This window comes from Triticum dicoccoides, chromosome 2B (genome assembly GCF_002162155.2).
Source record: "Triticum dicoccoides isolate Atlit2015 ecotype Zavitan chromosome 2B, WEW_v2.0, whole genome shotgun sequence".
Lineage (NCBI taxonomy): Eukaryota > Viridiplantae > Streptophyta > Magnoliopsida > Poales > Poaceae > Triticum > Triticum dicoccoides.
In genome coordinates this window covers 489,263,678-489,287,622 of record NC_041383.1, presented here as the reverse complement: position 1 = coordinate 489,287,622, position 23,945 = coordinate 489,263,678, and the positions used below count along the sequence as shown (strand labels likewise).

Sequence of the window (23,945 nt, the reverse complement as noted above, 5' to 3'; positions counted from 1 at the left end):
AAAAATATTACGATAGTATCATAGTATGCCATGCTGCAAGGGTGGGATGGGCCCTGCGACGCCTCATACGGTACGCCTCATACTGGACATCGTCCCAAGTCTCCCAGATACACCTTCTACTAGTGATGAACATCAGTGTACAGCAGTAGTACAAGGAGGCGCCTTGAGACATTCAAATCTCTATTTTTGTACAGATCAACTAAAATTAAGCACCCCAATTTGCAGAAACGCTTAAACATTAACAATGGGACTAGTTGATGAAACATACATTAACAAAGAGAAGCACTTTCTTTATCTACATTGGAAATGAAATGATAGAGAGGACACTCGCTTTGTTTTAACTATATTATTAATTCATTTTATCAGTGACACTAGGGTCGAGCAGGTGGCAAACGAGGTGTACCGTGCGTCGCAAGGATGGAGGCCGGGTGAGGGAGTCTCGGATTAGGGGGTGTTCGGATAGTCGAACTATAACCTTTGGCCAGACTCCTGGACTATGAAGATACAAGATTGGAGACTTTGTCCCGTGTCTAGATGGGACTTCCCTTGGCGTGGAAGGAAAGCTTGGCGATACGGATATGTAGATCTCCTCCCATTGTAACCGACTCTGTGTAACCCTAGCCTTCTCCGGTGTCTATATAAACCGGAGGTTTTAGTCCGTAGGACGAACAACAATCATACCATAGGCTAGCTTCTAGGGTTTAGCCTCTCTGATCTCGTGGTAGATCTACTCTTGTACTACCCATATCATCAATATTAATCAAGCAGGAGTAGGGTTTTACCTCCATCGAGAGGGCCCGAACCTGGGTAAAAACATCGTGTCCCTCGTCTCCTGTTACCATCCGCCTAGACGCATAGTTCGGGACTCCCTACCCAAGATCCGCCGGTTTTGACACCGACATTGGTGCTTTCATTGAGAGTTCCGTTGTGCCGTCGCCATCTGGAAGGATGCCTCATCCCGTATTTAAAGACGGCACTGTCGTCAAAGGAGCTTTGGCTATCGGCCAAACTCTCCGACTAGGCGGTTTTCTTGTGATCGCCTATTCGGCCGCCGCGCCGATGATGACTTCTCGGGTCATCGAAAGCAATCTCCACGTCAACTCGGAACTCGCCGAGCAGTTAGATCCGATGGAGCTCTCTTCCTTAAACAAGCTCTTGGATCGCATCGCCGCCCTGGGAGTCGCTACAGAACACGATCGGATTGGGCTTAAACCCGATTCGAGAGAGATTAACTCTCCCCAGGTCACCCACCACGTCGCAGTGGTGGAGGAACAATGCGGCAAGTCTTCATCTATCTTAAGGACTAGTTATGTCCGGATTCCCGATCCCTCCAAGCCGGATACCCGTGGAGGGGAGGACGTCACTCAAGCCCTGAACCTAAAGTCAGGCAGCGGGCTAGATTCATCGGATAACATCCAAGAACCCAAGCTTCCGAGTTCGGAAACTCCTTGGCCCCTGAGTCTCAGATTGGGCGAGGTTCCGGATTTAATCACACCCGCCCACCCAAATATAAGGGATCTATCCCAAATTCGGCAAGAGCCCACAGAAACAGTACACCATTACTGGGCCAGATTCCTCCTGGTTATGAACAGGATAAAGGACTGCCGCGAGGAGGATGCAATTTCATTCTTCTGCAATAATTGCACGGACAACGGAATCCTCAACGCCATAAGTCGCCGTGAAATTACACGCTTCGCCGACTTGGCATCCATAGTACGAAAGTACTGTGCGATGGAAAGCGCCTGGAAAACCGAAATAAAATTTTGGGACAACCCGGCCCTGAATACAACCCCAGTCCGAAATAAAATGGTGCACTATCGCCAGGCACTTGGGTTAAACACCAAAAAGGAAAAACCCTTTCTGGGGCATGGAACCGTACTGGAGGGATGGCTCAATGGACCCTACAAAATTCATAGTACAGAGGGCGCCACACCAACTCATAGCCTTAGAGCATGTTGGATACTCCGGCAGGTGGCCAGGAGTGGCGAGGAGCTTCTAACTCCAGAACTCGCAGAGCACCAGCCCAGGGATACCAGTACGGTATTAACAGTCTTCGAGACTTTCGCATCAAATAATATGCGGAAACAAACACTCCGCAGCCTTGCCGAAGTCTACCAAGTAGCAACAATAAACCCATGAAGTGACACGGCTATTACCTTTAATGCCAGTGATGACCTAAATTCCGAACAGCCCGAGCACCAGCCGCATTGGTCCTTAGTCCAATAGTGGACAACTTTCGCCTTACCAAGGTACTCATAGACGGTGGCAGCGGATTAAACCTCATTTATGAGGAAACCCTTCAAAAAATGGAAATAGACTGGAGCCGCATTGATCGAAGCAACACAACCTTTAGAGGAATAATCCCCAGTCGGGAAGCGTGTTGTACAGGAAAAATCACACTGGATGTGGTGTTCGGCACGCCGGATAATTACAGGTCCGAGGAGGTCACGTTTCAAGTGGCCCCGTTTAGCAGCGAATACCACGCTCTACTAGGGCGAGAGGCATTCACAATTTTTCAAGCTATACCCCATTACGGGTACATGAAGCTCAAAATGCCCGGACCCAATGGAATCATCACTCTTGCTAGTGACCCGGACATAGCACTCCGCACCGGAAATAAGACAGCCGCACTGGCCCTTGAGGCACTATCCGAAGCCCTAGCGGCCGAGGAACTGACTGCGCTGCGCTCCATGGTGAACAGGGACGACGTGATACTTGATAAAAGATCCAAGTCCACCTCCTTTAAACCGGCAGAAGAAATAGTCAAATTCCAAGTCCATCCAACGGACCCTACAAAAACGGCCTCCATCGGGGCGCAATTAAACCCTGATGTAGACACCGCACTACGAGAATTCCTACGCAAAAATTGGGACATTTTTTCCTGGCACCTTTCAGACATGCCAGGAATCCCACGCAGGCTGGCCGAGCACAGCCTAAACATCCTAAAAGGATTCAAGCCTGTCAAGCAGGCTCTTTGGCGTTTCTCCGAACCTAAGAGACAAGCCATGGGAGAGGAGCTAGCCAAACTACTGGAGGCCGGATTCATTAGAGATATAAAACATCCGGACTGGCTAGCAAACCTGGTGATGGTACCAAAGAAGGACAAATCCTGGCTCCTATGTGTCGATTTCAAAGACCTCAACAAGGCTTGCCCAAAGGATCCCTTCCCCTTCCCCTGCATCGATCAAATTATCGACGCCACCGCAGGACACGATTCATTGTGTTTCCTCGACGCATACTCTGGCTACCATCAAATTAAGATGGCAGAGCCAAACCAAGCCGCAACAGCATTCATCACCCCATACGGCCCATTCTGCTTCAACACAATGCCCTTCAGGCTCAAAAACACCGGTGCAACATATCAGCGCATGATTCAGACATGTCTGGCAAACCAGATCGGCAAAACAGTTGAAGCATACGTAGATGACGTGGTCGTCAAAACCAAGCATGTCGAAACTCTAGTAGACGACTTGAGGCTCACATTCGATAACCTCCATGCATATGACATCAAGCTTAACCCAGAAAAATGCGTTTTCGGCGTACCAGCCGGAAAGCTCTTGGGCTTCATTGTATCCGGTAGAGGAATTGAAGCAAACCCAGCCAAGATCCGAGCTCTTTCACAATTGGATATTCCAAAGGACCTCAAACAAATACAAAAATTGACTGGATGCGTGGCGGCTCTAAGCCGCTTCATCTCCCGCTTGGCAGAAAAGGCATTACCCCTTTATCGCCTCCTCCGGCGAACCAACCACTTCGAGTGGACGGATGCTGCCACGGCCGGACTCGAAGAAATAAAAGCCATATTGGCAACAAACCCGGTCCTGGCCGCGCCTAACATCGGTGAACCAATGCTATTATACATTGCGGCAACTCATCAAGTTGTAAGCGCAGTACTCGTCGTCGAACAAGAAACGGATGGACACAAATTCCCCCTTCAAAAACCAGTTTACTACGTGTCCACTATCCTCACTCCATGCAAGTCATGGTACCCGCATTATCAAAAGATAGCGTACACGGTGTTTATGGCATCCCGGAAGCTACGACACTACTTTCAAGAGTGTTCGATAACAGTAGCCTCCGAAGTACCTCTGAACAATATTATAAACAACCGCGACGCGACGGGCCAGATTGCCAAATGGGCCATTGAGCTCCTCCCGTTTGACATAACCTATAAGCCACGACGAGCTATCAAGTTGGAAGTTTTGGCCGACTTTGTCGCCGAATGGACTGAAGCCGAACTCCCTAAAGAGTACGGCACATATTCCAACTGGATCATGCACTTCGACGGCTCCAAAATGTTAGCCGGTCTGGGGGTTGGCGTCGTTCTGACGTCCCCAACAGGAGATATAGTTCAATATGTACTCCAGATAATGTATACGGACTCCAACAATGCAGCCGAATATGAGGCCCTTCTACATGGTCTCCGGATGGCAGTCTCCATGGGCATCCAACGCCTAGAGGTGCATGGGGATTCGAACCTCGCGATATCCCAAATAAATGGAGACTTTGATGCCAAGGATCCAAAAATGGCAGCTTATCGTAACGCCGTCCTAAAAATGTCAGCTCGGTTCGAAGGGCTCGAATTTCACCATATAGCCCGGGAAAACAATCAGGCATCAGACGTCTTGGCACGCATCAGCGCAAAGCGCGATGCAGTCCCCCCCCCCCAACATTTTCTTGGAGAGGCTATTCAAGCCATCCGTATCATGGGAAGGGGAATCCGGAAATAACAGCCCAGACCCAGCGGCACCGCCCGACACCGAACATTCTGACACAACGGGAGGCTATGCCAACAAAGTAACATCCTCAGCCCACGTAATAATGGCAGTCATTGCCCCGTGGACAGAACCATTCCTAGCCTACCTAACTAGGCAGGAACTCCCCGAGGACCAAAACGAGGCACGCTGCATAGTGCGGCGATCTAAAGCCTATAAAGTCCATGAAGGAGAGCTTTATAAGAAAAGCACCACCGGAGTCCTTCAAAGGTGTATCTCCGAAGAGGAAGGGCGGAATCTTCTGGCTGAAATTCATGCTGGACTCGGCGGGCACCACGCCGCAGCCCCGGCCCTTGTAAGCAAGGCCTTCCATACATGATTTTATTGGCCGACGGCCCGGGCAGATGCTCAGGACTTAGTTCAACGATGCGTCGGTTGCCAACTCTTTGCTAACCAAAGCCATATGCCACCCACCGCCCTCCAAACTATACCCATTACCTGGCCCTTCGCGGTCTGGGGGCTTGACATGGTTGGACCCCTTAAAGGAGGAACCCACAAGAAAAAATACCTACTGGTCATGGTGGACAAATTCACCAAATGGATAGAGGCCAAGCCTGTTAAGACGGCCGAATCCGGACCGGTGATAGACTTCATATCAGGGGTCGTACACCGTTACGGTGAACCCCACAACATCATCACTGATAACGACACGAACTTTACGGCCGATGAGGTAAAACTCTGGTGCAAAAACATGGGCATCAAACTCAACTACGCTTCAGTCTATCATCCACAAACTAACGGTCAAGTCGAACGAGCAAATGGTCTAATCATGAGCGGCATCAAACCCAAATTAGTGCGGTCCCTCAAGGAATCTAACACGCACTGGGTAGAGGAGCTTGACTCAGTACTCTGGGGGCTGCGGACCACGGCAAATCGCACTACCGGATTCACACCATTCTTTATGGTATACGGCGCAGAGGCAGTTCTGCCCTGCGACATAATTCATGACTCACCTCGCGTGCGCATGTACGAAGAAAGAGAAGCCGAACTCGATCGGCAGGACAGTTTGGACGCCTTGGAGGAGGAGCGCGACGTGGCAAAAGCTCGTTCCGCATTCTATCAACAACAGGCTCGAAGATATCAAAGAAGAGATGTACGGGCCAAAACTTACAATGTTGGCGAGTTAGTTCTACGCCTGCCGGACAAGAAAAAGGACAAACTCAAGCCCAAATGGGAAGGTCCCTTCATAATTGACCAAGTCCTGACTGGTGGAGCGTACCGTCTGCGAGATGCATCGGATAACTGACTCGAGCCGAACCCATGGAACGCAGCCGTCTACGAAGATTCTACGCCTAGCGGCGGACTCTGTGTTCGTCTCCTTCCTCTGTCTATTTTTTACACATTAGTTGTCTTATATTTCTCTCCTTCTCCCTCCCTTTCTCTTACAGCCTTTAAGGGCTCGTTTGCGCCTTGTTCGCACACAATTGATGCGCTATCCGCGCTCATAATACCTGGGGGCTTCTCTAACAGAAGCTTGTTTATACGGGCCTCATGCCCAACACATGTGTCACACTTCCGCATGAACCTTTTATTCACCATTATATGCATCGATATGACTTAAGTTTTGGCCAAGCTGGGTTGCCTGGCTCCTGTGCTTACCCCTACGTTCCCGATTGTTCGGCTAGGCGGCAAAGGGAGCACCTCTACGATTGTTACTGTCGGGTCAGCCGGATGTGTACCTCAGACTGGGTGAAGCCGAAAGCTAGCGTTCTTAAGGGAATACTCGGTCGGTGAACTAAAAGATGATTTCTTACTCGTTTATTTATACGCCCTCAGATGCTTTTCTGCTTTTTTCGTAGTTCGGACATGCACTTTAGGGCATGCCTCCCAGGGAAAGGAATCCCTAACGGAACTATTCTCCCTGGAAGATGTTTCTTACTAACCATGTAATATAACATAACTAGTTGGGCACTTGTCTGTTCAAGCACTAATGACCCCTACGCCTGGTCTCCACGCATGCCCCGGTTCTTACATAACCGAGAGGGTATTCGGACACACTCCGGACTATCGGGTCCCGAGGTTGAATCGAAAAGGTCCGCCATGACAAACGATCTACAATCCGGCTAGAAGGCATTTTACATGTCATCTTAAATTACATAGTCAATTTGACTGGGTATATTCCTCTTCAATACCATCCAACAGGCTGTCTAGTTTACAGTCCTATTGGGAATATTTGGCGGCCAACTCTACCTGGCCGTACACTAAACTGACAGGGATCTCCTTCCCATCGGGCCCTACAGGTCCGACTTCGGCCATGTGGTTTGGGTTAGCCTTCGTGTACCGCGTCTTCACCATGGCCCAGGCCTCCCTGGTGCCTTGACGGCAGGCCGATATCTTCCATAATCGGAAGCGCCGCCGTGCTCCCTTCAGCTTTTTTGCAAGCTCTCCAAGGCCTTCAGGCATGGAGACGGATGGCCACAAGGCCTGGGCGACGCCTTGCATTACCTGCCGAACTCGTTCGTGCAGTTATGAGAGCTCGGGAAGAAGGTCACCCGTAGAACCGGGCATTTCCTCTGCAGGCCGACCCGTCAGTATACCTACAGAAATAACTCTGTCAATCGACTTCCTCACCGAACTCTTTTTCGCAGTTCGTTCAAGCACTTACTAAAAATGTCGTGTCGAAGCCGTCGATTCTCCTTCACGGAGTCTGACAGCTGAGCACGAACATCCTTTAGTTCCTCGCGCAGCTGGGTGTTGGCATCTTGGAGCTTATTCTTCTCTTGCCTCACCCTCGTAAGCACGCTCTCGCCGGCCTTTAACTGGCGCAATAGTTGTTGCTTGTCCGGATCCACTCCGGCGCCATCTACAATGTTATTGTCAGATTTGCACACATGCCGCCCTTCACAACATACTTATCTTTCGAAGCATATATTACCAGAGGGGGTCTCCCCCGCCGCGGCTAGTGCAGCCTCAAGTTGGGCTTTGCACTCTTCCAGCTCCTGGAACAGTTGGGTATTCTTTTCTGTAAGATCCTGCATAACAAATGATCCTTAAATCAGTTATTCTAACTGTTTCAAGTCTCGGGGGCTACTGACATATATAATCATCAAATTTTCTCACCCGTATGTCTTTTACATATTGCTTTGTGGCTCTGGCTAGACCATTTTGAGCGGCACGGAGGTACGCATCTCCCGTATTGAAGGCATCCAATGCCTCTTGGGAGAAACAAGCATCACGAAGAATTGTCCGGCGACGCCTGTGGTTCATGGAACTCTCCACCTCGGAATTGGTGGCAGACAGCCCGTCCGCATCCTCTGTCGGAGGAGCGTCCGGTGCATGCCTCATGTTCGCCTCCGCTTCTGGACCCGGCCTTGGAGCCTGGCTGGTGGAGGCGCGGTTGGCAACCTCTCCGGATGTAGTCCGGCGAGCGCTCTTTTTCCTAAAAAAAGCACGGGCGTTAGTATGCCTTGAGGGAATAAAACCTGGGAATAAAACGGCACGCCATACTGTTGTGTCGGCATCTCAATCCGGACCGCACTTCTTTTCAGCCTGTTGGGCCTTGATGCCCCTTGTTGGCTAGCCGCCACAAGCTCGGCCCTCCGCCTCAAGGACTTCCCCTGCAAAAACGCCATTGGTATGCGGTGCTCAAAAATAAGCACGGGTGGATCATCTTAAAAGTACTGGGACTTCGGTCTCGGTTACTTGTGAGGCTGGAAGTAGTCCGGGATAATCGGTCGTAATGGCCACTAAGGTGTTGTCCTTGCTCAATTGATGAAACACCCCATCGATCAGCTCCACACATAAGTCCGGGTCCTCTTGGGAGTCTGGGTCGAAGGACCGTTCCGAGTCCTCGGGTTGTGGAGGAGGGTTGTTTATCTCCTTTATAGCCTGGCGTAGCTCCTGCGTTGAGATTGCTAGACTAAATACTCAACTATGGGAATATGAAACGGATGGGCGAGTGAAAGTGTTCACTTACCCAGCTTGGAGGATTGTACATAGAAAATCCACCCCGTGGGTTGACGCGGAGGAATTCCTCCTCCTCTCCCTTGTACAAAGCGGACAAGATCTTTATTAGAGCGGCAGCCAATTCCGGCCCCTTGCGGCCGCACCGGGTGGCGTCATCCTCCCCGTTGAAATCCCACATGGGGTGGCCTCTATACTAAAGCGGCTGCACCCCCCGCATAATGCATGTGGCCATGACCTCAATCATGGTCAGTCTGGAATGAGCTAACAACCTTATCCGGTTCATCACGTAAAGGACATCCTTGTCGTTTTCCTTCTGAGGGCTCCGTGGACGCCAGCTTAGGCGCTTCTTCAAAGGAGTATTATCGAACTCAGGGAGGCCGATCCGAACAGGGTCCGGCAGGGGGACGTCTTCTATATAAAACCATTCTGAAGGCCAGTCTTCAGACGCCTTCTTTGGGGTTCCGGATAGATATCCGGTCCCGGCGATGCGCCATAGTTCGACTCCGCCCACTTGATATATCGACCCCTCCTGAGAACGGGGCACGAGGCAGAACAGCTTCTTCCACAGTGCGAAATGGGCCTCAATGCCCAAAAACAGCTCGCAAAGGGCTATGAAGCCCACAATATGCAATATGGAGGCAGGCGTAAGGTTGTGCAACTAGAGGCCATAGAACTCCAGGAGCCCCCGGAGAAACGTATGAATTGGAAATCCGAGCCCTCTTATCAAATAAGGGAGAATGCATACCCGCTCTCCTTTAGAGGGATTGGGGACGCTCTCCGCTTGCTCTCCGCCATTATAGGTGGCAAGCCCGGCTCAAACCGGGACCATGTAGGCTGGGGGGAGAAGCCCCTTGGCTTGGAGCACCACTAGATCGCTGTGCGGGGCGGAACACCTCTCCCAATCTCCAGGCTGAGGGCTGGAGGGCGAGAGGAGGAGCTTCATCGACCGGCCATGATGGAATGGATCTCTGTCGAATGCGCTCTGATGAATGCTCGCGGAGGGAAGATGGTGTGATTCGGATCTAAATCCCCGTCTCTTTTACCATCACGGTTCCGCGGCTGCGCGCCCTTTTCACCAGCATCTTGGCGTGCATGTCGTCCCTGCGCGTCTTGAGAATGACACTGAGGGCTCTTGCCATGGAGACGCGCGTGGTCACCAACATCGCGGCGCTGCTCGTCGCACACGAGTTGGGAGGACCGCGGTGCATGCGTGGGCGGTGTCGTCTTCCTGCCCTTGGAGGTCCCCACGCCGCCTGTAGGCAGCACGGCTTCGTCCTTGGATGCGGCGGCACATGGATCGTCGTCGTCGCTACGGATGACGCCACTCGCCTGGCTTCTGGTATCAGGATGGTGTGGATGGTCTTGATCTCCTCCACCACCAGACTCTTCCACGTCGCCCGTTCGCGCTGGCACGGGCAGACCGGCTCCAGACGAGCCGATCGCCATGATCGTCTTTTTCTTCGGAGCCATGGTGATGAAGAAACTGACGCAGTAACTACTAGACCAGATTTGCACCACTTCTTTCCCGTACCTGGCGCGCTAAAGATGTCGGGGAAATGACACATATGGGATCACGAGGATCCCTTCTACGGTTGGCGGGGAGAGAGTTGCACAAAGAGCATCAGCGCGAGGGGTTTTTACCCAGGTTCGGGCCGCAATGGAGCGTAAAACCCTAATCATGCTTGAGTGTATATTTTGTGTTCTTGAGTTCTTAGACTAGCTGCTATGCATGCCCAGTCCAAAAGTCTGAATCCCCTCCCAATAGGCCTCGGGCCTCCTTTTATATGTCAAAGGGGTCACTACAGTGGCACACAGTAGGTGTAAAGTAGCTACAATGTACAAGCTCGTTGCTGACATCGTAGGACAAACGCATTTAATGCGCTGCTTACGTGCCCCCCAACTTTATCGGGGATGGTAAAAGAAGTCGTCCCATCTGTCGCCGCCTCTCCTTGCCTTGACACGCGTCTAGGTTGACGAGGCATGCAACGCTAGGCTGGCTGGCCAGCAGCTGTGCTGGCGCGGTGGTAGAGCCTCCACGAAGATCTGCATGTCGCCACGCAGGCGTCTGCCTAGTTGGCAAGTTGGTCGTTGCGCTGGAACGGCCATGAGGTGGCGAAAACCTTGTCGGGTGCGGGCCTGGCTGTGGCCCCGCAATTGTCCCCAGCAAGAGTCTTGTCGAGGCCTCGCAGTCCTCCCCGGCAAGGGCCTTGCCGGGGTCTTTTGTCTTCTGGTCCCCACGTAGACCTGCAGTCCATCAATCTTCACAAAGATCTGCATGCTACTGAGCACGCGTCCCCGAGCCTTGGCCTTGACGTTGTTGATGATGTCAGAGCTCTCAGCCGCAAGGGTGATGGCCTTGCTGGTGCTTCACGGGCTGCTCTGGTAAGGAGCTTGCCGACGCCACGCAAGCCGCCCCGGCAAGGATGTTGCCGGGGAGGTCCAACTTATTTTTTTTTTCTCTGTTCACTGTCTTGAATGTTGTCTTGGTAGTCTTATATTTTGTCTTCTACTGCCCTGCCAAGCCTTGCCGCGGGCGTGGCTACGACTGCCCGTGCACAAGTAAGGGCTACAGAAGAGCCCATACTTTTGTACACCGACAAAGGCGCGTCGCCGTCATCACCCCTCCCTTGCTGGAGTTGGTGAAAACTTGTTGTAGTAGACAGTCCGGAATTCGTCATGGTAAGACCTCATATAATCAGTGCACCAGAACAGCAACCGTCGCTGATGAACAAAAGTGCAGATTGAAAGGATTCAAGCAGAAGACACAGTTATATGTCATTTGTATTGTAACACATGATTTTTGTAGTTTCCCGCACAATAATCATCTAAATAAAGGATGGTCACCCTCCAATTTTTCCATCAAATCTCATTTTGACCTTTAGCATCATGCGCTAGTTCGTGTTAGTGCAAGCAAAACATTATCATCATCATGCACGAATATACATATACGTGAACCTAAATAAAAGGAAAGAGACCAAAGCAGCTCGACGTGAGTGTCCGAACCACTACACTGTCGTCCATCCTAATCCGCACGTACAGACACCACAAACTTAATTAGCAGCCAAACCTCCATGCATGGCTCGCGCAGGTCCATGTATTATCTGAACCTAATCCGAATGCCACTCATTAGTGGAACAATCGCCCATGGTCATCCGTCTCCTTCCACTACCTTGTTATTTCCTTAATCTCTTTCGCGGCGTTCTTCCTTTAGTTTGTCCTTGTCCGGCTCTTCAGCATAATGCGGCTAGTTTAAGCCAGCAGATGAGATGAGATTTAAAGGACTCCAAATTGCACTAGAATAGTTTGTGTTCGTGCGATCTTAATTCGGTCAGAGCATGCCTTGATCAAAAGCTTTGTGTGTCCTTTGTTATGCAGCAACAGAAAATTTATTTTGGAGATGAACAATATAACAAAAATATTTATCTCTGCGCCTTTTTTGGAGCTACTTTGCTTAAGAAGGAAAATGCTGACCAACTAGATTTAGCACTGTTGGTATCTCGTATATGTTTAATCATACCAACTGTTGGTCTTCTATAGATTCATAGCATGTTTAATCATGCAAATGGCTGTGGTTTGTTTACTACATACTCATAGAATGTCCAGTCAGCAAATCGTGCCAGTTGATGGGTTTTTATGTACCATTTGGTTCACTTGAAAAACTGGAATAACAAACCCAAAAAAAACTATATAATCCAATAGTTATTGTGATGCACAAAACCATTTTTATTAAAGAGTAACACAGGTTCAAAGCAGCGAAAATCCAAGTTCAAGAGCTTTTTCATACTCGCATATTTTAACACTTAACTCCAGTTGTTTGTGATGCCTACCCGAAGTCCACTCACCAGTGAAGGACAGCCATTCAAAACAGAGCAGAACAAGGGGCGGTGCTAAAAAATGACTTCGTGTTTATTATCTTATTCTTATTAACCATCCAATTCTTTTTGGCATCCCTCGAAAAGGAAACTCCCAGTCAGCTTCTGGTTTTATAATCATGTCAACGTAAAAGCTCAGCCGGGTGAAAGGGTTGCCCTGATTGGCACATTTAAGGTCGTATAAATTACCATCAAGTTTGACGGCTGTTTGACAGAGGACCCGGCAGCACTGAGCTATAGTACGCACTAGGGATACGGATGCCCAACTCTGCAGACCTGCTCGGGCAGTCCTCGAGTTTGCCTTTGCTCAGCTTTTCTTTTGCGGCCGGTTTTGCACAGGCTACCGTCTCACTTTTCAGCCCTCGAATCGAGAACCTCCAGGCCCAAATTTGATTGGCTGGATTCTGCAGGATTATTTGATGCCGACGATGAATTTCGCCCGAGTCACAAAATATAGGATGCTGACAATGAATTTCGCCTGTGTTGAGATCTTCTGGATCGATCCCACCAAGAGGGTATGAACCTGGTATTGCACCTTCCCTCGCCCACTCAATTGCTGTTATCTCAGTTCCTCCGTTCGCTTACAGTTTGCATCACATAGTTGGCGTCAAATTTGATCAAACATTTCCGGGAGCATCGGGTGAAACACTCATGCAGTTACCATGAGCAGCAAGGGATCCGAACCTGATCAGACAGGACCCTCGATGCTGCTGGTGGCAACATGAGCTACCCATGTCCAGCTGAGCCGATCCCAGCAGCAGGATCTTTGACTGGCACAAGTGATTGACCAGTACTTGAAGCTAAGATGACTAGACTGCAATGATGTGACAAAGAAGGGCCAGTGGTACTTTGCAGCATGATTGCTGCACACCACTCATGCATGCAGTCAGTGCACGAGAAAGGCGCTTGCAACGCTGCAATAATTCTCACTGTGGGCGACGCCCCAAAAATAAAATGAACCGGTGGGTTTTTTTTTCGAAACGGAGGCAAAAGATTTGCCTCATCTCATTAATTAAGAAGAGTTTTAAATTACATGACCGACCGCCCATAGACGGCCCGAAACCGATAAGCCTACTCTCGTGGCATAAGAGAACTCAGACGTTTGGCCCCTGCCAACCCCCAAAGTTTGACCTCCGCCTTGATTCTAGACGTGATTACATTTGGCATGGAGGACACCATCCTAAATACTCTCGCATTCCGCTCGTTCCAAATCTCCCAAGAAACCAACATGACGAGAGACGCGAGGCCCTTTCTCACATTATCATTGACGCCTACCATGTGGTGCCACCAATCGTTGACGCTGTTGAAGCTACTCCAGTCGGTGAGGTCCACACCGGTCAAACCCATCCAAGTCTTGATCTCCGTCCAAATGCGTACTGTGTATCGACAGCGGAAGATGATGTGTGCCGCCGTCTCTGGATCCCTCTTGCATAACTGGCATAGGCCGCAATTTGGCCATCCTCTCCGTTGAAGCCTGTCCGCCGTCCAGACACGGTCTTGAATGATAAGCCAAGCAAAGAATTTGTGCTTTGGCGGCGCCCAATTGTTCCACATTGCAGACTTCATTTTCGATGCAGTGGAGTCGTCGAGTTGAGCTTTGTAAGCCGACGATGCCGTGTACTCACCGGAAGGCGAAAGCTTCCAAACAATCTCATCATCCACCCCCTCATCAAGGAAGACCTCTCGTAATCCAACCCAAAGCTCATAGTATTCAAGGATGTGCTGGATTGTGAGCCTAGAATTTGTGTTGATGTTGGCAATCCACTTGTTGAGATCCAAAGCCCTATGGATGATGTCATTCTTGTGTTTGGAAATTGCAAAAATGGAGGGAGCGATGTCTTTTGGCTTGCGACCCCCAAGCCAAAGGGAGTGCCAAATAGAGGCCCTTTGCCCGTTGCCAACAGTGATGGAAGTGCACTCATAAAACAGCGTCATGTCCTCTTCATCGCACGGGTGCCCGAACCGGTGGTTTTATATGCCAAACAAACTAAAACCACATGTAGAGGGGGGAAAGGCGTAACAGATTGGGCGGCAGATTAGTTTGTTTAGCACCATGCTGCAGGCTACCACCATGCCATGGAACAGCAGCAGCTCCAGCTTTGCAAGTGGTTTCCTTAAGCATTAAAAAGGTGGTACAGGAGGCGAGGTGGTGACACCATGCGTAACCAGAACTGAACCCGATCGCCCCCAGTTGGGCAAAGCCCCCAACAACCACCTGCATCGGCCGAATGCTAGTGCCGTCCGTTCGTGCGGTGCGGTGCCCAATCACCCCTTTGCGCAACCAAAAGCTAGTGGCGTCTGTACGGGCCCACATGTCCGACCATATATGTATATATGTGTGCAGCGTCCTGTGCCTGCATTGGACTGCTCAGAGCAACACATTTAACACACGCAAATTACTAATACTAGAGAGAGATCGGGAGAAGGCATGGAGAGGGAGATTGGTGCAGAGTATGAGCTGAACGAGATAGATGGTGGCACGTTGCATGGCTCCGTGGGGAGCAGGCTCTCCCTGTTCGCGAGGGAGTTCAAGTGGAGAAGCAGCAGCTGGCATAGCAGCAGCGCCTTGAGGCTCCCCAACAATTGCTATGGCAGCAGCTTCGTCATCGACCCCAACGGAAGGTACGTACGCAAGATCAAGCTCTGTATATTAAGCTAGAATCCAAATAGGTGCTGAAAAAGAGGATTCACATGTTGCATTCGAAACCAATATCTGCTAACCGAGTGCTGGCCAGTTAGAGAAATTCTGCATGAGAATGGTGAGAGATGCATACCATGCAGAGGCATGGAAGCATGGAGCTAGCTAGGCAGCCATGGTTCTTGATGTTGAACGTGCTCTGCTCTGCTCTGCTCTGCTGCAGATGGTACAGGATGTGGTCGAACATGATGTTCCTGTGGTCCATCTACTCCGTCTTCTACACCCCCTTCGCATTCTGCTTCTTCCGGGGCATCCCGGAGCACCTGCTGGACCTCGAGTGCGTGCAGCTCATCTTCCTCGCCGACGTCGCCGTCCACTTCTTCCTCGCCTACCGGGACCCTCACACCCACCGGGTGGTCTACGACCAGCAGAGGATCGCGCTACGGTCAGAGCTCACTTCTCACAGTCAACTCAAGACAGAATGGCAGTTTTCTGAATTTCTGAAAGTGTTCTTGCTTTTTCAGCTACATCAAGGGCAGCTTCGCTCTCGACATGCTCGGATGCTTCCCATGGGACGCCGTCTACAAGGTAAATTAACTTGGTTCACAATCTCGAGAACCAGTAGGATTAACATTTCTGCATCGGAAAGAATGAAAATGAAGTTGATACACCCACACACACCATGACAAACACCATTGCTGCTCCTTGTGTGGTCAGTTTACGGGGAGGATGGAGGTGGTGAGGTACCTGGTGTGGCTGCGGCTGTACAGGGCGAGGAAGATCCAGGGCTTCTTCAAGAAGATGGAGAAGGACATCCGCATCAGCTACCTCTTCACGCGGATCGCGAAGCTGGCCACCGTGGAGCTCTACTGCACGCACACCGCCGCCTGTGTCTTCTACTACCTCGCCACCACGCTGCCTCCGGCGCGCGAGGGGGGCACCTGGATCGGGAGCCTCACCATGGGCGACCAGAGCTACATCAACTTCAGGAAGGTCGACCTGCTCACCCGCTACATCACCTCCCTCTACCTCGCCATCGTCACCATGGCCACAGTCGGTAAGCATTTCTCGACGCCATGCATGTCGATGCCCTTCGTGACATAACATCAAGGTTACATGCACTTCTTGATCTGACACACACAAAAAAACAAAAACATGTGCAGGTTATGGTGATGTCCATGCGGTGAACCCGAGGGAGATGGTGTTCATCGTGGTGTACGTCTCCTTCAGCATGCTGCTTGGGGCGTACCTGATCGGGAACATGACGGCGCTCATCGTCAAGGGGTCCAGGACCGAGCGGTTCCGAGACAAGATGACGGAGCTCATCAGGTACATGAACAGGAACCGGCTGGGCAGCGACATCCGATCCCAGGTGAAGGCGCACCTGCTGCTGCAGTACGAGAGCAGCTACAAGAGAGACAGGATCGTCGACGACATACCGGCCGCTGTCCGATCCAAGGTACTGTTCAGGGCTTCAGGCTATTTTTTTTTCTCTGACCAAATAATAATACAGATGAGAAATTTTGATTAGTTTGAGCATTTTTGTTTTACACATCTCACAGACACTGTACCTGGACACGGTCTCAAAAGTGCACCTGTTCAGAGGATGCTCAGAAGACTTCCTGAGCCAGATTGTAAGAACTTGAGTAGATTCATGCTTGTCTCATTCCGGTTTATCTCAGCTAGACAATTCATCTAACTCTTCAGTTGATGGTTTCAGGTGGTTAAAATACAGGAAGAATTCTTCCTCCCTGGGGAAGTTATTTTGGAGCAAGGCACTGTGGTGGATCAGATATACATTGTGGCACATGGATGCTTGGTACTACTTTTCACTGAATTTAACTATCTCCATAAACCAAGAGAAAACATAACTCTACTGTATAACTGACCTCCACCTATCATGTTCCATGTGATCTTACAGGAAGAGATTGGCACCGGAGAAGGCGGATCAGAAGAGATCGTCTCAGAGCTGCTGCCCTACGACATAGTCGGCGATGTGGCCGTGATCTGCAACACTCGACAGCCATACACAGTTAGAGTCAGTGAACTCTGCAGCCTCTTGAGAATTGACAAGCAGTCCCTGACCAGCATCTTGCAAATGTACCTCAAGGATAGCCGTCAGATACTGAGCAACCTACTCAAGGTACATCCTAATTTAGCAGTAGAATCATAGTAAATATTAGCGCTTCGACGCAAAATATTAGCGGTACTGAAGCATTTCTTCTGCAGGGGAAACGAACCGAGTCAAAGGGGAAGCAACTGGAATCAGATATCACATACCTGATAGCAAAGCAAGAAGCTGACCTGGTCCTTGGAGTCAACAATGCTGCCTACCATGGAGACTTGTTTCGGTTGAAAGGCTTGATCGGTGCAGGAGCAGATCCAAGTAAACCGGACTACGACGGGAGGACCTCCTTGGTACGTGAACTCTTGCAGATTAATCATCAAGTAAAATTATATTACAGGAGTAAAAGTTAACTGCGAAAATCGTCAGTCAAGATTCTATTCACACACTAACAACTATTCAACTTTTTCCACATCTTTGTCTTGCAGCATGTGGCTGCATCAAGAGGATACGAAGACATCGTCAGGTTCCTTATCAAGCGAGGAGCAAAGGTCAACAGCATAGGTACGACTTCTTTTTTCCATTTTAAGAAGAAACAGTTCAAATCACTAACACACACACACATATCTGATGAATGCAGATAAGTCTGGGAAGTCGCCGCTGCTGGAAGCGGTGAAATCAGGGCACGAGAGGATCATCTCGCTGCTGGTGGCGCACGGCGCAGCGCTGAATCTGGAGGACGCAGGAGGCTACCTGTGCAGGGTGGTCGCCCAGGGCAAGATCGACCTGCTGAGGAGGCTGCTCAGGTTCGGCATCGACCCCAACTGCAGGAACTACGACCGGAGGACGCCGCTCCACGTCGCCGCCAGCGAGGGCCTGCACCTCGTCGCCGGGATGCTGGTGGAGTTCGGTGCTGACCTTGTGGCCGCAGACAGGTGGGGCAACACCCCGCTCGACGAAGCACGACGGTGCGGCTGCAAGCCGCTGGTGAGGATCCTGGAGCAGGCTAGGGCTGCTGCTGCTCCAGCCGATCAGTGATAAGGTTCATCAGTCCATTTGGCTGGCAGGACATCTGTAAACTGTAGTAGTTCATGTAGGCTAGGGGTAGGAACTATTATTGGCAATGCAATATTCTTTCTGAGGGCAACGAGAGCATCTATCATGGATTCATTTCAAAGAGAAGTAGCTTGTGAGAGTAACAATGGCAGGCAAAGCAAACGGATGGAGGGGTGGAAAAAATGGCTTTCTTCCCCGCGCTCCTGCGACGCGCCGCCCCGGCGCCTGCAGCCACCCAAGCCGCCGCCGCTAGCCCTCCGCCTGCTCCGCCCTCCCCTCCAACGCCGGTCTTCCCTCCCGGATTCGCGCTCCCTAGATACGGGCGGGAGGCGCTGGTCCTCTCCCTCTTCCCGCAGCTGACACAGGAGGTGTCAGATCTGGATTCGCCGCTGCGCGAGGCTGCTGCTTCCAGCGGCTCCTTCGTCCCAGATTCACAGCCGGTTGCGGCTCCTCGCGGATCCTCTGCTGCCCCTGGCGCGGCGGACGCGGAGCGCAGAGTCAGGTTCACCCTCAATGCGACCGTGCTGGAATCCACCCCACCTGCGCCCATTCAAGGTGCTCTCCGGCCCTGCATCAAGTCGATGCCTGACCGCACCTTCGCGCCGCCCACGCCCGATGTGCCAATCAGTGAAGGAGCGAGCAGCGATGAGGGCTGGCAGCTGGTGAGGCCATCGTACTGGTGGAGGACCCAATCCCACAACCAGCAACATTCAGGAAGGAGATCCTCTGCTACCTTTTCTTCCTCCAGCCGTGAGGGTTTCGTCAAGCTCAAAGGACGAAATCACTATTCTGACTTTTTTAACAATCTTTGTCACAAAATGAACTTGACACGAAAGTATTTCACAATCTGACCCTTTTAGCAACGCCATAGCCTGTGGTGTTTCTTCTTCATATAAAAACGCCGAAGTAGCTCGCGTTTCGGACCCATATACGAACCCCAAGCTAGCTAGCGCTTCCGACCCACATGGAAACGCCAAGCACGTTGGCATTTCCGCCCAGGCCGAAACGCCATGATCATTGGCGTTTGTAGCATAAACTCCCGTCGCCGTCCCAAAGTACTTGGCACACTGCAGGCACCAACCTATACAACTAGGCTGTCGATCTATTGTGGGAGCCCGTTTCGTTTCTTCATTTTGTACTGAGATGAACTGAAGCACTGACTGTTGGCTAATGGCTGTACTCAACTTTGTGTTTTGCAGAGCTGCTGCATCTCCCTCCGAACTCCAAGGACGCCGACATCTTCAGCCCCGGTGGCGACAAGGGCACCGCTGCAGCTCCAGGTGACTGTGCCTTCCGTTTCCTTAGCTCCACTCTTCTCCTCCTGTTGATTCATTAGCACGGTGAAAACTATGTACGGTACATCGAGCGTAACCCGGCGAAAGATGTTTGAACCATAGCCCATGTGCTTGTTGCCATCAATGGCGCTTTTCACAGGCTTTTTCCCTTGCCGTAATGTACGTGTGTCTGGAAATTAATCAAGCCGGTTACTCATTGCTCCTGCAACACTGATGTCCTTCCGTAATCCTGTTGTCTGTCACTCTGTCTGATCTCTGATGTACTAACAAGCACCGGTTTCGCTTTCCTCGCAGCCAAGGACAACACGGCGTCGACGGCCAACTCCCGTGCGCAGCAGGCCGCCAGCGCCGGCACCGCCTCCTCGACGGCGATCGCCGGCGTCGCACTGACGGCGTTGCTCGCCGGCTACCTTGCGCTGCTCCTACCCGCGGACTTCCTGGCGACCGTCGCCTCCTTCTAGTCCATCTCCGAACATGTTGTGGCAACGCCACGGGCTGCATGCAAACTATCGGCTACAAACGCCAAGAATCATGGCGTTTCGGCCTGGGTGGCAACGCCAACGTGCTTGGCGTTTCCATGTGGGTCGGAAGCGCTAGCTAGCTTGGCGTTCGTATGTGGGTTTGAAACGCGAGCTACTTCGGCGTTTTTATATGGAGAAGAAACGCCACGAGCTGTGGCGTTGCTAAAAGGGTCAGATCGTGAAATACTTTCATGTCGAGTTCACTTTGTGGCAAAGATTGTTGAAAATGTCAGAATAGTGATTTCGGCCAAGCTCAAACACCGGGTTTGCCATCGATGCTTGGACAGAGGGCACTGTAAGGCCAGCTGCCGCAATCCGTTCAGTGCCTCCGTTGTCGGCGGTTTGGCCACCGGGCGCGGCACTGCTCCACCCCCCCCCCCCGGGCGTGGCGCTACGGGACTGTAGACAGTAAGGCGCGCTCTCGCGGCCACCACGAGCCGGCGAACTACTTCCACGAGGACAGAGTCAGACATGACGGTGGTCATGATGATGACCGTCGTGGGCACCGCGATGCCCAGGAGAGCAGGCAATCCTCTTGGCATGACCTCATCTTCCGTAACCGCTCCAGGGCTCCAGAAAGGCGATGAGATGATGGCCGCCGCGACGACCGGCGTGACTCGCGTCATGGTGGCAACAGGCGCCGTGGCGCGGAGCGGGAGCTGCCTGATGCCCGTCGCGCCGATGCTGCGCGCGTGCAATGCTTGCCTGATGATTTGGTCATTCCGGCCTCTGGAAGACGCCCCAGGCATCGCTCGGCTAAGCGAGCGGCAAGCAGCGACGAAGAAGACAGCCTCAAAGATCACCACTCTGGCAGCTGCAGGCGCTCGTTCCCTCCATCGTCGCGTACCACGTCCTCGGACATCATCGAGATCAAAACCACCTCCTCTGCCTCGTCCTGGCTACGTAAGGCGGCGTCCTGCTTCGGGACACATGTGCAGCCATCCTCAACGCTGGACGACAAGGTGTCCCCTGTTGGGGAACGTTGCAGAAAACAAAAATTTTCCTACTCGTTTCACCAAGATCATCTAGGAGTTCATCTAGCAACGAGTCATTGGATGCATCTACGTACCTTGTAGATCGCGCACGGAAGCGTTCAAAAGAACGGTGATGATGTAGTCGTACTCGACGTGATCCAAATCACCGATGACCAGCGCCGAACGGACGGCACCTCCGCGTTCAACACACGTACGGAACAGCCACGTCTCCTCCTTCTTGATCCAGCAAGGGAGGGAGGAGAGGTTGAGGGAGATGGCACCAGCAGCAGCACGACGGCGTGGTGTTGATGGAGCTGCAGTACTCCGGCAGAGCTTCGCTAAGCACTATGGAGGAGGAGGAGGTGTTGGGGAGGGAGAAGGAGGCAACCAAAGGCCAAGGCGTTCAGGTATGAAGTCCCTCCTCTTCCCCACTATATATAGGAGGGCCAAGGGGGGTGGGTGCGCAGCCTAGGAGATCCAATCTCCTATGGCCGGCGGCCAAGGGGAGGTTTCCCTCCCCCCCAAGGCACCTAGGAGGTGCCTTCCCCTCCTAGGACTCTTCCCCCTCTAAACCCTAGGCGCATGGGCCTATGTGGGGCTGGTGCCCTTGGCCCATTAGGCCAAGGCGCACCCCCTTACAGCCCATGTGGCCCCCTGGGACAGGTGGACCCACCCGGTGGACCCCCGGGACCCTTCCGGTGGTCCCGGTACAATACCGATAACCCCGAAACTTGTCCCGATGCCCGAAACAGGACTTCCCATATATAAATCTTTACCTCCGGACCATTCCGGAACTCCTCGTGACGTCCGGGATCTCATCCGGGACTCCGAACAACATTCGGGTTACTGCATATACATATCCCTACAACCCTAGCGTAACTGAACCTTAAGTGTGTAGACCCTACGGGTTCGGGAGACAAGCAGACATGACTGAGACGACTCTCCGGTCAATAACCAATAGCGGGATCTGGATACCCATGTTGGCTCCCACATGCTCCACGATGATCTCATCGGATGAACCACGATGTCGAGGATTCAATCAACCCCGTACGTTATTCCCTTTGTCTATCGATATGTTACTTGCCCGAGATTCGATCGTCGGTATCCCAATACCTCGTTCAATCTCGTTACCGGCAAGTCACTTTACTCGTACCGTAATGCATGATCCCGTGACCAGACACTTGGTCACTCTGAGCTCATTATGATGATGCATTACCGAGTGGGCCCAGTGATACCTCTCCGTCATATGGAGTGACAAATCCCAGTCTTGATCCATGTCACCCAACAGACACTTTCGGAGATACCCGTAGTCTACCTTTATAGTCACCCAGTTACGTTGTGATGTTTGTCATACCCAAAGCACTCCTACGATATCCGGGAGTTACACGATCTCATGGTCTAAGGAAAAGATACTTGACATTGGAAAACTTTAGCAAACGAACTATACGATCTTGTGCTATGTTTAGAATTGGGTCTTGTCCATCACATCATTCTCCTAATGATGTGATCTCGTTATCAATGACATCCAGTGTCCATAGTCAGGAAACCATGACTATCTGTTGATCAACGAGCTAGTCAACTAGAGACTCACTAGGGACATGTTGGTGTCTGTTATTCACACATGTATTACGATTTCCGGATAACACAATTATAGCATGAATAAAGACAATTATCATGAACAAGGAAATATAATAATAATGCTTTTATTATTGCCTCTAGGGCATATTTCCAACAGTCTCCCACTTGCACTAGAGTCAATAATCTAGTTACATTGTGATGAATCGAACACCCATGGAATTCTGGTGTTGATCATGTTTTGCTCTAGGGAGAGGTTTAGTCAACGGATCTGCTACATTCAGGTCCGTATGTACTTTATAAATCTCTATGTCTCCATCTTGAACATTTTCACGAATGGAGTTGAAGCGACGCTTGATGTGCCTTGTCTTCTTGTGAAACCTGGGCTCCTTGGCAAGTGCAATAGCTCCAGTGTTGTCACAGAAGAGCTTGATCGGCCCCGACGCATTGGGTATGACTCCTAGGTCGGTGATGAACTCCTTCACCCATATTGCTTCATGTGCTGCCTCCGAGGCTGCCATGTACTCCGTTTCACATGTAGATTCCGCCACGACGCTTTGCTTGCAACTGCACCAGCTTACTGCCCCACCATTCAAAATATACACGTATCCGGTTTGTGACTTAGAGTCATCCAGATCTGTGTCGAAGCTAGCGTCGACGTAACCCTTTACGACGAGCTCTTCGTCACCTCCATAAACGAGAAACATTTCCTTAGTCCTTTTCAGGTACTTCAGGATATTCTTGACCGCTGTCCAGTGTTCCTTGCCGGGATTACTTTGGTACCTTCCTACCAAACTGACGGCAAGGTTAACATCAGGTCTGGTACACAGCATGGCATACATAATAGAACCTATGGCTGAGGCATAGGGGATGACGCTCATCTCTTCTATATCTTCTGTCGTGGTCGGACATTGAGCTGAGCTCAATTTCATACCTTGTAACACAGGCAAGAACCCCTTCTTGGATTGATCCATATTGAACTTCTTCAATATCTTATCAAGGTATGTGCTTTGTGAAAGACCTATGAGGCGTCTTGATCTATCTCTATAGATTTTGATGCCTAATATATAAGCAGCTTCTCCAAGGTCCTTCATTGAAAAACTTTTATTCAAGTAGGCCTTGATGCTATCCAAGAGTTCTATATCATTTCCCATCAACAGTATGTCATCTACATATAATATGAGAAATGCTACAGAGCTCCCACTCACTTTCTTGTAAACGCAGGCTTCTCCATAATTCTGTGTAAACCCAAACGCTTTGATCATCTC

The 23,945-nt window shown here is 51.1% G+C and overlaps 1 protein-coding gene and 1 long non-coding RNA gene across 6 annotated transcripts; one reads left to right on the top strand and one right to left on the bottom strand.

Moving 5' to 3' along the window:
• The first annotated feature begins 14,939 nt into the window (after nucleotides 1-14,939).
• LOC119364392 (potassium channel KOR2-like) lies at nucleotides 14,940-18,325 on the top strand. Its single transcript, XM_037629872.1, has 11 exons — nucleotides 14,940-15,175; nucleotides 15,415-15,636; nucleotides 15,716-15,779; nucleotides 15,909-16,248; nucleotides 16,355-16,650; nucleotides 16,754-16,825; nucleotides 16,912-17,010; nucleotides 17,113-17,334; nucleotides 17,421-17,609; nucleotides 17,745-17,820; nucleotides 17,897-18,325. The coding sequence occupies exons 1-11, from the start codon at nucleotides 14,982-14,984 to the stop codon at nucleotides 18,292-18,294; spliced, it is 2,172 nt and encodes a 723-aa protein (XP_037485769.1). The 5' UTR covers nucleotides 14,940-14,981; the 3' UTR covers nucleotides 18,295-18,325.
• LOC119364393 lies at nucleotides 15,187-18,112 on the bottom strand. 5 transcript variants are annotated; one of them, XR_005174913.1, is made up of 7 exons: nucleotides 17,496-18,112; nucleotides 17,296-17,414; nucleotides 17,081-17,198; nucleotides 16,763-16,969; nucleotides 16,441-16,684; nucleotides 15,939-16,321; nucleotides 15,187-15,772 (listed from the first exon to the last, which is right to left on the bottom strand). It is a non-coding gene; the product is annotated as an uncharacterized LOC119364393 (long non-coding RNA). The 5 variants fall into 5 exon arrangements; XR_005174911.1 differs by having other exon boundaries at nucleotides 16,763-16,942; XR_005174914.1 differs by having other exon boundaries at nucleotides 15,187-15,827; nucleotides 16,763-17,198.
• Nucleotides 18,326-23,945: the final 5,620 nt, after the last annotated feature.